This window comes from Loxodonta africana, chromosome 2, assembly GCF_030014295.1.
Source record: "Loxodonta africana isolate mLoxAfr1 chromosome 2, mLoxAfr1.hap2, whole genome shotgun sequence".
In the NCBI taxonomy this organism is placed as follows: Eukaryota; Metazoa; Chordata; class Mammalia; order Proboscidea; family Elephantidae; genus Loxodonta; species Loxodonta africana.
The window spans coordinates 79,465,809-79,480,548 of NC_087343.1; the positions used below are offsets into that span (position 1 = coordinate 79,465,809).

General features: G+C 40.6%; 1 protein-coding gene across 1 annotated transcript in view; it reads right to left on the reverse strand.

Annotated features, from left to right (window-relative positions):
- Positions 1–14,740, reverse strand: part of ANKRD31 (ankyrin repeat domain 31) — a 168,002-nt gene that overhangs the window by 27,459 nt on the left and 125,803 nt on the right. The window contains exons 23-24 of the mRNA XM_064273145.1: positions 12,484–13,486; positions 3,560–3,700 (exon numbers count right to left, since the gene is read on the reverse strand). Coding sequence (XP_064129215.1) covers positions 3,560–3,700; positions 12,484–13,486 — 1,144 coding nt within the window. The remainder of the gene's footprint in view (positions 1–3,559; positions 3,701–12,483; positions 13,487–14,740) is intronic.

Genomic DNA, 14,740 nt, shown 5'->3' on the forward strand with positions numbered 1-14,740 from the left:
TTGTCATGGATTGAATTGTCTCCCCCACAAAAGTATGTGTCAACTTGGTTAGGCCATGATTCCCAGTATTGTGTGGTTGTCCTCCATTTTGTGATTGTAATTTTATGCTAAAGAGCATTAAGGTGGGATTGTAACACCATCCTTACTCAGGTCACCTCCCTGGTTCAGTGTAGAGGGAGTTTCCCTGGAGTGTGGCCTGCATCACCTTTTATCTCTCAAGAGATAAAAGGAAAAGGAAGCAAGCTGAGAGTTGGGGACCTCATACCACCGAGAAAGCTGTACGAGGAGCAGAGGGTGTCCTTTGGATACAGGGTCCCTGCGCCTGAGAAGCTCCTCAATCGTGGCAAGATTGAGAACAAGGACCTTTTTCCAGAACAGAGAAAGAAAGCGTTCCTCCGGAGCCCATGCCCTGAATTTGGACTTGAAACCTACTAGACAGTGAGAAAATAAATTTTTGTTAAAGCCATCCACTTTTGGTATTTCTGTTATAGCACCATTAGATGACTAAGACATTCATATTGTAATTATATCACAGAAAGGCATTTTTCCTGTTCAGGTGGGCAACTTTCGCTGTGTAAGACAGGCTTTGCATAAATTCATAAAGAAGCCTAGGTGATACTGCACGCTCTTTGAGTTCAGGCAACCTGTGTTTCCAACAAAGGAATGTTGGCCTCCCTTGAGCCATCGTTTTAAATGCAGAGAGTGTTTAGGAAAATTAGAAGATAAGGTTCTAGTCCCAATTCTGTCACTTAATGACCATTGTACTCATCAGGTCACTTAACCTCCCCTAACTGTTTTATATCCATAAATAGGGCTAACCTTCCTACTTCATGGAGCTGTGAAAGAATATATGGAAAAGTGCTTTACAAACCACACAGTACTATGCAAGTCTTAGAATCTCCAAGTTGGAGGAGTCTTTAGAGACTATTCAGTACCACTCCTTATTTTATATATAAGAAAACTGAGATTCTAAAACGTTAAATGACTTCACCTAGATCACTAGTTCTCAGGTCAGGTTGCAATTAGAATCATCTGGGAAGCTATTTTAAACTACTGCCACTTGGCCCCAACCCAGACTATTAGATCAAAATATATGGGGCAGGGGTTTTTTAAAGCTCCTTAAGCGATTCTTAGGTGTGTGCAGGATAAAAGCTGCTGACCAGATCATGTACCTTCTCAAGAGTGGAGCCAGGACTAGAGCACCCAGACCTCACTCTGCCACCTCAGGATGATGCCTAGCAGCTGGGAGGCTGTGGCAGCAAGAGGAGCCTGTGATGCCTGCTGGGACTCAGCATCAGGCTTTCCTTGGTAAAGCTGTGCAGCAGCCTAACTGCTGGGTAGGAGGTATGAGTCATCTGTCTAGTGACTGTCTGATGCAGAGCAAGTCCTAGTTCTCTGGCATTTCTTGCCTGACAACTACGCACCCCAGGCCTCCTTTCGCCACCACATTTTTCAGAACTTTTCAGTAAGAATGTTCACATTTCCCACTGTAGCAAAACCTCCTTTCATCAAGAAGTGACTGTGAATTCAGAAGTCACGGGACAAGAGGAGGAAGAGGTTTCTGTGGTAAACTTTAAAACAGAAGACTTTAAAAATGGTTTTTAAATATTGTAAAGAAACTCACTGGGGCAGTGTTTCCCAGTCTGGGGTATTTACTAGAAGTATGTGAGTATCCCATAGTAATTTTTAAAACTCTGTTTTCATTTTTAGGATAATCTAAAAAATAATAATCTAAGCCCTGCACAGATATTCTGTATGAATATTTTATATCCAAGAATTTTAGTGCCTACATTTGCATTTAGCTTCACCATCACATTGGTGCTAAAAAGTATGACTCTAATTGACATGGAGAAGAAAAAAGACCAGGGGCAATGTTATATGTAAATGAGGCATCAGTACAGACTGAGGGCCAAATGATGTCACAGCCAGCTATTCAAAGGCAGGAAATGCAGTAGTATTTCCCACAGATTTTTTTTTTTTTTTTTAAAGAGGTGGGAGAACTGAGTCAGCACTGGGCACACTGCAGAACAAGCATGTCAAGCTCAAAAGAATCTAAGCTACAGCAATCAGTCCTATATTCATGCTGTGAGCACAGGTTCAGTTTCAGCAAAACAATATGATCTACCATAAGTTTAAGAATCCTTGCAATAAAAAGGGGCTTCCATGGGCAAGATATTAATTACTAACATGGAATTATGAACTATGAATCCATGGAAAGGTTTGGGCAAAGGGGCAAAGATGAACTGAAAGCAGATGGCCTAGTGACTCCAGGAGTGGGCAACAAAAGAAACAACAACAACAAAAATCTTTAGGGGAAAAAAAAAGGCAGAGAGGCTAGCAGAGAAAATTTGAAGTACACTGATGTAAGTTAGGGAACTAAAACACAGCGCTGCTAATACCTGTCACAATGGTCTAGGAGTCCAGCCTACAAAGTCTGGGTATACAGTCTGAAAGCAGGGTCTGTGAGCAGGGTGGGCAGAGCCGGGCTGGAGAAAAAACAGTAGAGGAAGGTGTGCCTCCTATTACTGGTGTACTGAGGCTTGCTGTTATGGCTCGTGGAGGGTGGAGGTAGCTGCCATCTGTGAAATAGTAATGGTAGATGTCTGATGATTCACGCTCTCCCGGGTGAATCACTGTAACACTGTTTTCAAAGCGGTGCCATGGACATCTGGAGGTGGATGATCATTGGACTTTATCCACATTTTGTGGATGAGACAAAGTGCAAGCATAAACCTGCACAATAATTTCTGTGGTCTCAGGCCCCTTGCCCATTCCTTTTGCTTTTAGAGAAAAATTAAGTTTTATTCCATCGGAATACTAGAAACATATATTAACTAAGTTATTAAAACACCAAAAAAAACCAACCCGCTGCTGTTGAGTCCATTCTGACTTAGAGGGACCCCATACGGTTTCCAAGGCTGTAAATCTATGGAAGTGAACTGCCACATCTTTCTCCTGTGGAGCCACTTGTGGTCTTCAGCTGCCTGACCTTTCAGTTAGCAATTGCATTAACCACTGCACTACCAGGGCTCCATTAATAACCAACCAAAAAAATCCACTGCTGTCGAGTCAATTCCAACTCATAGTGACCCTATAGGACAGAGCAGAACTGCCCCTCATAGAGGTTCCAAGGAGCACCTGGTGGATTTGAACTGCCGACCTTTTGGTTAGCAGACATAGCACTTAACCACTATGCCACCAGGGTTTCCATTAATACACCAGTGGTCCCAAATTTTCTATGTGGAGTCAAAAAGCCCTGAAACCACTTGTGGGGGATGAAAGGGGAAGATTGGGAGCATTAAAGTTTCTGAGAATAGGCGAAGGGCAAAGAAGGGGAGGCCCAGCTAGCCGTGCAAATCTCCTCATGGGGAATCCTGGCAACCAGGAATCACAAGAGAAAGCATGTAGTGTATCACAGAAGGGGCACATGAGGACAACAACTAGCTTGGAGGTCATTCAATTTCTTTAAAAAAAAAAAAAAGGAAATAATTTCATCATCAAAAAATAAATTCTTTTCCATTTGACTACAAAGGTAAAGATAAACTTAAGAATGACCCACCTTACTCCAAGCATAGTTCCAGGTCACAGAACTGTCGCCTCCTAGGAGATCTTTGAGCCAGGTGACTGGGTTTTGATAAATCTGACCATTTTCTACCTTAATTTTACCACTCAATAAAATACTGGCTTTGTGGGTAGCCTCCTGAAATAAAAGAAAAAACAAAACAAAAAAAGATTAAAAATTAGTTGTTTGTATCCAGAATAATGAACTTCTAAAAATCAATAATTAGAAAACAAACAACTGATAAAATACACGCAAAAGATTTCAATAGACACTTAACCAAACATTAAATATAGATGGCAAATAAACACATAAAAAGACACTCAACAACTTTAATCGTTGTTGTTGTTAGGTGCTATAGAGTTGGTCCTGACTCATAGTGACCCTTTGTACAACAGAACGAAACACTGTCCGGTCCTGTGCCATCCTTACTATCGTTGTTACACTTGAGCCCACTGTTGCAGTCACTGTGTCAATCCATCTCGTTGAGGGTCTTCCTCTTTTTTGATGACCCTCTACTTCACCAAACATGATCTCCTTCTCCTGGGACTGGTCCCTCCTGATAACATGTCCAAAATACATGAGACAAAGTCTCCCCATCCTTGCTTCTAAGGAATGTTCTGGCTGTACTTTTTCCAAGACAGACTTGTTTATTCTTCTGGCAGACTATGCTTGGAGTGGATTAATTACTTGTGTGTGTGTCCTCTCTAGCCATGGTCTTGTAAATCCCACTCAGGTGATTGGGTGGGACTGTGTGACAGGAAAATCCAAGGGGATTGGTCAGTTTAGCCTTAAAAGAGCTTATTCTAGAGCAGAGGGGAGAAGCCCATGACCACTAAGGAAGGAGAGACCCAGCAGCAGGAGACAGATAAAGTTGAATGCCTTTCAGCAGAGACTGAGGGCCAGGGAGAGGCATGCCTGCGAGCACAGCTGGGGAGAGGCTATTCTGATGGAAAAACTGTATCCTGAGTGTTCTCGAGCCTAAATCATAACTATTACTTCCTTAATAAATCCAATTGTGAGTATGGTCTGTGAGTTCTGTGTGGCCATTGCAATGAATTATTGAACATGGCAGAGAAGTAGAGTGCTGTGCAAGGGAAGGTTGGCGTCAGAATTAGTAAAGATGGCAGGGAGGTGGGACTCGTCTGGCTTGCACCTCATGGGAGTCAGCCTTGCGCTGTTGATCTTGGTTCTCCTTCCCCCTTGTGGAGTTGCAGGAGGTCAGACACTGCCCCCACGCAAAGTTGTGTCATGTGCATATCAAAGGTTGTTAAAGTCTTCCTCCAAACCTCATGCCTCATTCTTCTTCATATAGTCCAGCTTCCTGGACTATCTGCTCAGATTGAATAAGTATGCTGATACAACCCTGACACACACCCTTCCTGACTTTAAACCATGCAGTATTCCCTTGTTCTGTTTGAACGGCTGCCTCTTGCTCTATGCACAGGTTCCTCATGAACACAATTAAGTGTTCTGCAATTCCCATTGTTATCCATAATTTGTTATGATCCACACAGTCCAATGTATTTGCATAGTCAAGAAAACACAGATAAACATCTTTCTGGTATCCTCTGCTTTCAGCCAAGATCCATCTGACATTAGCAATGATATCCCTTGTTCCACGTCTTCTTCTGAATCTGGCTTGAATTTCTGGCAGTTCCCTGTGGATGTACTGCTGCAACCACTCTTGAATGATTTTCAGCATAATTTTACTTGCATGTAACATTAATGATATTGCTTGATAATTTCCGCATTTGGCTGGATCATCTTTCTTTGGAATGGGCACAAATATGGATCTCTTCCAGTTAGTTGGCCAGGCAGCTGTCCTCCAAATTTCTTGACATAGATTGAGCAAATCTAGCACTGCATCTATTTGTTGAAACATCTCAATTGGTATTCCATCAATTCCTGGAGACTTGCTTTTTGCCAGTGCCTTCAGTGCAGCTTGGACTTCTTCCTTCAGTACCCTTGGTTCTTGATCATATGCTATCTCTTGAAATGGTTGAACATCAACCAATTCTTTTTGGTACAGTGACTTCGTATATTCCTTCCATCTTTTTTTATGTTTCCTTTGTTCAATATTTTCCCTATAGAATCCTTCAATATTGCAACTGAAGGCTTGGATTTTTTCTTCAGTTCCTTCAGCTTGAGAAATAGCGAGTGTGTTCTCCCCTTTTGGTTTCCTAACTCCGGGTCTTTGAACATTTTATTGCAATGCTTTGTCTTCTTGAGCCACCCTTTGAAATCTGTTCAGCTCTTTTACTTCACCAATTCTTCCTTTTGCTACTTGATGTTCAAGAGCAAGTTTCAGAGTCTCTTCTGACATCCATTTTGGTCTTTTCTTTCTTTCCTATCTTTTTAACAACCTCTTGCTTTCTTCATGTATGATGTCCTGATGTCATTCCACAACTTGTCTTCAAATCTATCCCTGAAATGGTTTCTAAATACACGTGGGATATGCTGAAGGTTGAATTTTGGCTCTCATTGACTTGTTCTAAATTTCTTCAGCTTCAACTTGAACTTGCATATGAGCAACTGATTGTTCTTCAGCCAGATCCTGGCTTGGTTCGGACTGATGAAATTGAGCTTCTCTGTTGTCTCTTTCCACAGATGTAGTCAATTTGATTCCTGTGTTTTCCATCTGGTGAGGTTCATGTGTATAGTTGCTGTTCATGTTGTTGAAAAAATGTATTTGCAATGAAGAAGTCGTTGGTCTTGCAAAATTCTACCATGCAATCCCCGGTGTCGTTTCTATCACCAAGGCCATACTTTCCAATTACTGATCCTTCTTCTTTGTTTCCAGCTTTTGCATTCCAATCACCAGTAATTATCGATGCATCTTCATTGCATATTTGATCAATTTCAGACTGCAGAAGCTGGTAAAAATCTTCAATTTCTTCATTTTTGGCATGAGTGGGTGATGCGTAAATTTGAATGATAGTTGTATTAACTGGTCTTCCTTATAAGCTTATGGGTATTAACCTATCACTAACAGTGTTGTACTTCAGAACGGATCTTGAAATGTTCTTTTTTTCTATGAATGCAATGCCATTCCTCTCCAATTTGTCATTCCTGGCAGTGTAGAACATATGATTGTCCAATTCAAAATGGCCAATACCAGTCCAGTTCAGCTCACTAATGCCTAGGATATCAATCTTTATGGATTCCATTTCATTTGTGATGACTTCCAATTTTCCTAGATTCATACTTTGTACATTCCACATTCTGATTATTAATGGATGTTTGCAGCTGTTTCTTCTCATTTTGAGTCATGCCACATCAGCAAATGAAGGTCCTGAAAGCTTGACTCCATCCATGTCATTAAGGTTGACTCTACTTCGAGGAGGCAGCTCTTCCTCAGTCTTATATTGAATGTCTCCAACCTGAGGGGCTCATCTCCAGCACTATGTCAGACAATGTTCTGCTGCTATTCATAAGGTTTTCACTGGCCAATTTTTCCAGAAGTAGGCTGCCAGGTCCTTTATTCTAGTCTGTCTTTGTCTGGAAACTCTGCTAAAACCTGTCTACCATGGGTGTCCCTGCTGGTATTTCACATACCAGTGGCAAAGCTTCCAGTATCACAGAAACACACAAGCCACCACAGTAGGACAAACTGACAGATTTGTGGTGGTTTTTAATCCTTAGGGAAATGCAAATTAAAATCACAATTATAACCACAGGGATGTTCACACGTTAGCATAGTTAAAATAAAAAAGACTGTTTATCCCAAGTGTTGATGAGGATATGGAGGAGCTGGAACTCTCACACATTGCTGTTGGGAATGTTAAAGGATACAAACACCATGGAAACAGTTTGCAATTTCTAAAAAAGTTAGATGTATACCTACCGTATGATCCAGCCATTCCATTCCTAGATATTTACCCAAGAGAAAAGAAAGTCTATGGCATACCAAGACTTGTACACCAATGTTCATAGTAGCTGTATTTGTAATATTCAATAACTGGAAGCAACCCAAAAGTCCATCAGGGATGAACTGATAAACTGCGGTATAAACAGACAACAGACTAGTACTTTGCAATAAGGAGGGAACAAACCATTGATATATGCTACAACAAAAATGAATCTCAAAATAATTATGCTGAGAGGAAGAAGCAAGACCAAAAAAAGGGGGGAGGGACATATAGTATAATACCACTTACATAAAATTTTTAGAAATGCAAATTAATGTATAGGGATAGAAAGTAGATCAATAATTGGGAATCAGTAGCGGAAGGGAGAGGTATGAAGAAGGAGCACAAAAGGGCACAAAAAACTTTTTGGGGTGATGGACATGCTCATTATCTTGTTTGTGCTCATGATTTCACAGGTATATACATATGTCAAAACTTTTCAAATTGTATACTTTAAATATATGCAATGTATTTTATATGTTAATTACATGTCAATAAAGCTGTTAATGGACGTTTGTAGCTGTTTCTTCTCATTTTGAGTTGTGCACATGAGCAAATGAAGGTCCCAAAAGCTTTACTCCATCCATGTGATTAAGGTCAACTCTACTTTGAGGAGGCAGCTCTTCCCCAGTCATCTTTTGAGTGCCTTCCAACCTGGAGGGCTCATCTCCCAGTACTGTATCAGACAATGCTCCGCTGCTATTCATGAGGTTTCCACTGGCTAATGCTTTTCAGAAGTAGACTGGTGGGTCCTTCTTCCTAGTCTGTCTTAGTCTGGAAGCTCAGCTGAAACCTGTCCTCCATGGGTGACCCTGCTGGTACCTGAATACCGGTGGCATAGCTTCCAGCATCACAGCAACATGCAAGCCCCCACAGTACGACAAACTGACAGACTCAAAATGAGAAGAAACAGCTGCAAACATCCATTAATAACTGGAACCTGGAATGTACGAAGTATGAATCTGGGAAAGCTGAAATCGTCAAAAATTAAATGGAACACATAAGCATCGATATCCTAGACATTAGCGAGCTGAAATGGACTGGTATTGGCCATTCTGAATCAGACAATCATATAGTCTACTATGCTGGGAATGACAACTCGAAGAGGAATGCTGTTGTATTCATCGTCAAAAAGAACGTTTCAAGATCTATCCTGAAGTACAACACTGTCAGTGATAGGATAATATCCATATGCTTAAAAGGAAGACCAGTTAATACGACTATTATTCAAATTTACGCACCAACCACTAGGGCCAAAGATGAAGAAATGGAAGATTTTTATCAGCTGCTACAGTCTGAAATTGATCGAACATGCAATCAAGATGCACTGATAATTACTGGCGATTGGAATGTGAAAGTTGGAAACAAAGAAGGATCAGTAGTTGGAAAATATGGCCTTGGTGATAGAAACAATGCTGGAGATCAAATGACAGAATTTTGCAAGACCAACTACTTCTTCATTGCAAATATTTTCTTTCACCAACATAAACGGCGACTATACACATGGACCTCACCAGATGAAATGCACAGAAATCAAATTGACTACATCTGTGGAAAGAGATGATGGAAAAGCTCAATATCATCAGTCAGAACAAGGCCGGGGGCTGACTGTGGAACAGACCATCAATTGCTCATATGCAAGTTCAAGCTGAAACTGAAGAAAATCAGAGCAAGTCCACGAGAGCCAAAATATGACCTTGAGTATATCCCACCTGAATTTAGAGACCATCTCAAGAATAGATTTGACACATTGAACACTAGTGACCGCAGACCAGACGAGTTGTGGAATGACATCAAGGACATCATCCATGAAGAAAGCAAGAGGTCACTGAAAAGACAGGAAAGAAAGAAAAGACCAAGATGGATGTTAGAGGAGACTCTGAAACTTGCTCTCGAACGTCAAGCAGCTAAAGCAAAAGGAAGAACTGATGAAATAAAAGAACTGAACAGAAGATTTCAAAGGGCCTCTCAAGAAGACAAAGTAAAGTGTTATAATGACATGTGCAAAGAGCTGGAGATGGAAAACCAAAAGGGAAGAACATGCTCGGCGATTCTCAAGCTGAAAGAACTGAAGAAAAAATTCAAGCCTCGAGTTGCAACAGTGAAGGATTCTCTGGGGAAAATATTAAACAACGTAGGAAGCATCAAAAGAAGACGGAAGGAATAGACAGAGTCATTATACCAAAAAGAATAAGTCGATATTCAAACATTTCAAGAGGTGGCATATGATCAGGAACTGATGGTGCTGAAGGAAGAAGTCTGAGCTGCTCCGAAGGCACTGGTGAAAAACAAGGCTCCAGGAATTGATGGAATATCAATTGAGATGCTCCAACAAACAGATGCAGCACTGGAGGTGCTCACTCATCTATGCCAAGAAATATGGAAGACAGCTTCCTAGCCAACTGACTGGAGGAGAGCCATATTTATGCCTATTCCCAAGAAAGGTGATCCAACCAAATGTGGAAATTATAGAACAATATCATTAATATCACACACAAGCAATTTTTTGCTGAGGAGCATTCAAAAACAGCTGCAACAGTATATTGACAAAGAACTACCAGAAATTCAGGCTGGTTTCAGAAGAGGACGTGGAACCAGGGATATCATTGCTGATGTCAGATGGATCCTGGCTGAAAGCAGAGAATACCAGAAGGATGTTTACCTGTGTTTTATTGACTATGCAAAGGCATTCGACTGTGTGGATCATAACAAACTATGGACAACACTGCGAAGAATGGGAATTCTAGAACACTTAATCGTGCTCATGAGGAACCTTTACATAGATCAAGAGGCAGTTGTTCGGACAGAACAAGGGGATACTGATTGGTTTAAAGTCAGGAAAGGTGTGCGTCAGGGTTGTATTCTTTCACCATACCTATTTAATCTGTATGCTGAACAAATAATCCGAGAAGCTGGACTATGTGAAGAATAACGGGGCATCAGGATTGGAGGAAGGCTCATTAACAAGCTGCGTTATGCAGATGACACAACCTTGCTTGCTGAAAGTGAAGAGGAGTTGAAGCACTTACTAATGAAGATCAAAGACCACAGCCTTCAGTATGGATTACACCTCAACATAAAGAAAACAAAAATCCTCACAACTGGACCAATGAGCAACATCATGATAAATGGAGAAAAGATTGAAGTCGTCAAGGATTTCATTTGACTTGGATCCACAATCAACAGCCATGGAAGCAGCAGTCAAGAAATCAAAAGACTCATTGCATTGGGTAAATCTGCTGGAAAGGACCTCTTCAAAGTGTTGAAGAGCAAAGATGTCACCCTGAAGACGAAGGTGAGCCTCACCCAGGCCATGGTATTTTCAATTGCATCATATGTATGTGAAAGCTGGACAATGAATGAGGAAGAGTGAAGAAGAGCTGATGCCTTTGAGTTGTGGTGTTGGCGAAGAATATTGAATATACCATGGACTGCCAAAAGAACGAACAAATCTGTCTTGGAAGAAGTGCGGCCAGAATGCTCCTTAGAGGCAAGGATGGCGAGACTGGGTCTTACATACTTTGGACATGTTGTCAGGAGGGATCAGTCCCTAGAGAAGGACATCATGCTTGGCAGAGTACAGGGTCAGCGAAAAAGAGGAAGACCCTCAACGAGGTGGATTGACACAGTGGCTGCAACAATGAGCTCAAGCATAACAAGGATTGTAAGGATGGTCCAGGACCGGGCAGTGTTTTGTTCTGTTGTGCATAGGGTCGCTATGAGTTGGATCCGACTCGACGGCACCTAAGAACAACAACAAAGCTGTTAAAGGAAGAAAAAATAGTTAAAACATGAAAATTCTATTAGAATTTTTGTTTTTATAGCTGATCTGGAAAAGTAGCTGTAACTGTAAAAATCTGAGTTAACTTAATTTACTAACTAAAATTTCAGTTGCTTTTGCTAATCATAGATATACATAATAATAAATTGGTTAACAGGTAAGCAAACAGGAACATTGAGAGACCTGAGGTCAAGTCAGTAATTTGGTCTTAAAACTACAGCTTGGAACTTTAAAATTAAAATATTTTATTCCTAAGCTATAGGTAAAGCTGGGCAATGCAAGTGGTTAATTTGCTTGGCTGGTAACCTAAAGGTTGGAGGTTCAAGTCCACCCAGGGGTGCCTGGAAAGAGAGGCCTGTCAACCCACTTCTGAAAACCAGACACTGGAAACTCTATGAAGCACAGTTCTACTCTGACACACACGGGGTCGCCATGAGTCAAGGGTTAACTTGACGACTTTTTTAGCTCGGAAACCCTTTTTACCCAGAAATGGAAAGGATTGGAAACAGGGCATTCAAATGAAATTACAGTTAGCCTGGTGTGATTTCTGCTGGATTGCTCCATAAGCAAAGAAGCATTTAAGGGCTCTGCAATCTTTGCCACTCCGAATTAAATAGTGAAATGTAAGGAAAGGCGAGAAAAAGCCTCCTTTGTAGACATTTCTAGTAGAATCTTTTATTCCCTACTCTACTTTGATACAAATTTGATAGTTAACCGAATCAGATTTAGCCAATCTCCAAGTTACTAAAGTTAGTACTTGGTCTAAATTGAGCTTCTATGGCAGATGCGTTTATACCTATCCCTTTATTAGTGGATGCTTTAGTTCCCAAGGAGCCCTGGTGGCGCAGAGTTTAAGAGCTTGGCTGCTAACCAAAAGGTTGCCAGTTTGAACTCACCCCAGCCGCTCCTTGCAAACCCTATGGGGCAATTCTACTCTGCCCAGCAGACTTGCTAGGAATCAGAATCGACTGGGGGCAACAGACTTAGTTCCCAAAACTTTGGAATTAATTTATTATTTCTATGTTGTTTTTAAATCCTTCCTTCTGCAATAAAATCGACTAGTTCTATTCTGAAGGATGATTTCACTTGCTGAGAATGCAAAGGTTGTGGCCCTCCATTCAGGAAAAACTGCCAAAGTCCATTTCTCTAATCAGAGCTAAATGTCTATATAACAATAATACCTACTCATTTGTAAAATTTACATGATTTTGAAGAAAAACTAAGTATGATACCTGTGTTTTGAATTCCAGAATGTTATTTCCAGGATTAATTCTTCCCAGTAGTATCAGATCCTTTATCTGCATACGTTTCTTTCTAGGAGCTGTGCTGTAGTTTAAAGGCTTTTTTGTAGTATGTTGACGGCCAGACCCAATGATTTGACTGTCATTGGCACATGGAACAGTAGAAGCCGATTTTTTAAGATATGATTTCATCTGATGTACAGTATCACTATCGAAGACAGTAGTTCTCTGATGTGCCAGAGATTCTGATGCAGCCCTAGGTGGTTGCTGGGAAGCTGTTTTGTTTCTTGTTTTTGGATCGTAACTGGAAAGGGCTTGATCACAAATAATAGTCGTTGGATGGGCATCCTTTTGGGCAAGTACACTTGTGATTTCTGGTGAAATATTTAAAGCACCAGTGACTGTGGAAGGGCCACAGGATTCACACTCTTTGGCTGTAGTTTTTATAAAATCATTTTCTTTTTGTGAATAACCTACTTGAGCAATAAAAGCAATAGATTGTGATGGTAATTTAATCTTCTCAGTGCCATCTAAATGACTGGATTTTGATAACCCATCCAAGGTATAGTCATGGACATTTTGTTTAGAATTCTGCTCATTTCCAGAAAATTCTTCCCTTCTCACTATCTCTGAATTTAGGCAAATATTGGTATTCTGGCTGTCATTCTGAACTGTAATGCAAGTTTCCAGAGGCAACTCTGCTTCCTGCATGTTTCTACAAACAACGTTGGCAGGGGAAAGTGAATCTGATTGGGGCTCTACTGATTTTTCCAGAATGGTAAGCTTTTTGGGGTCCTTTTCCTTAGAGATCTCTGGGCTAGATGGCAGCTTCCTCAAGCTAAGTCCAGACAATGATGTGACATTCTTATAGTTTTGAATTTTCAGCCTTATATTTCTCTGTTTTTTTGCCACAACTAAAAGACTCTTTTGTCTTGTGGCCAAGTTAGCCAGTTGTTCTCTCAGAGCTCCATGCTTAAACGACTCTATGGACACCCTATAGAAGGAAACACAAAAAGAGAAAAAAATACAAAAACAGGAGAAAACTTGTTTATAAGCAGCAAATTAGGTGTTAAAGACACTATTTTGTTTCAATTTCAACTTTAATTAGCTCGATTAAATTAATCAACTCAATTTCAATTTAAAGGTACACAAATGTCTACCTTTGCAATGTATTTCCTTTGAGAGGAAATAGACTGCTTTAGTTAAGGTAAGTGGGTTTGTTTCTATCAGGAGGTGACTATGGTTATCCAAAACTATTCTTATATCATTATCAGTTGTGAGTCAACCCTAAAAGAAAAACAAAACTTGGGTCATCTATCTAGTTATCTAGTAATGCTTTAGTTGAAAGATAGCAATTGGTGGCTGAGGAGGAATACCACTATGAAACACATTCTGTTCACTTAGTGGAAAGGTGTTTCAGGAAGTAAAATTTGGGAGTAAGCTCCACTCAGGTTCCCTTAGCCATGTAGCAGTGAGACTGTTTTGTGAAAACCACACCTCAGCTAGGCTTGAAACATGTCAGTTCACCAACTAATTACTGTAATTGTACTGTGCTCCCGTACAGAGGCTTTTTTAAGTCCAGAGGCACTACCCAGACAAGCATCACCCTGTGTGCCTTTCCCAAACCAAATCTCAAGGGGCTTGACTAAGGGGGACAAAATGGCTCACCATGCTTCTTACACACCTCCATCCTTTGGTTATGCCCACCTATCCCACACTAACCTGCAGGATACCGGCCACTTTGTTTCTAGCTGTTCTTAAACTTTTTGGTCTCAGGTCCCTTTTATACTCTAATTACTGAGGACCTCAAAGAGCTTTCATTTATGTGGGTTATACCTACCAATCTATCTAATGATATTGACTATTTTAGAAATTAAAAATTGAGAAATGTTTAAAACACAAGAATATATAAGCACACATTCTATTTGCCATTACAGTGATGACATCATCACACCATGTAGCCTCTGGAAAATTCCATCGTATACTCATGAGAGAATGAGAACAAAAAAGGAAGATAACATCACACAGTACTATTATAAAAATAGCTTTGACTTCACCCAAAACCAAACCCACAGCTATTAAGTTGATTCTGACTCATAGTGACCCTATAGGACAATGTGGAACTGCCCCATAGAGTTTCCAAGGCCGTAAATCTTTATGAAAGCAGAATGCAACATTTTTTTTCCTCGAAGAACGGCTGGTGGGTTCGAACCACTGACCTTTTGGCTACCAGCTAAACACTTAACTG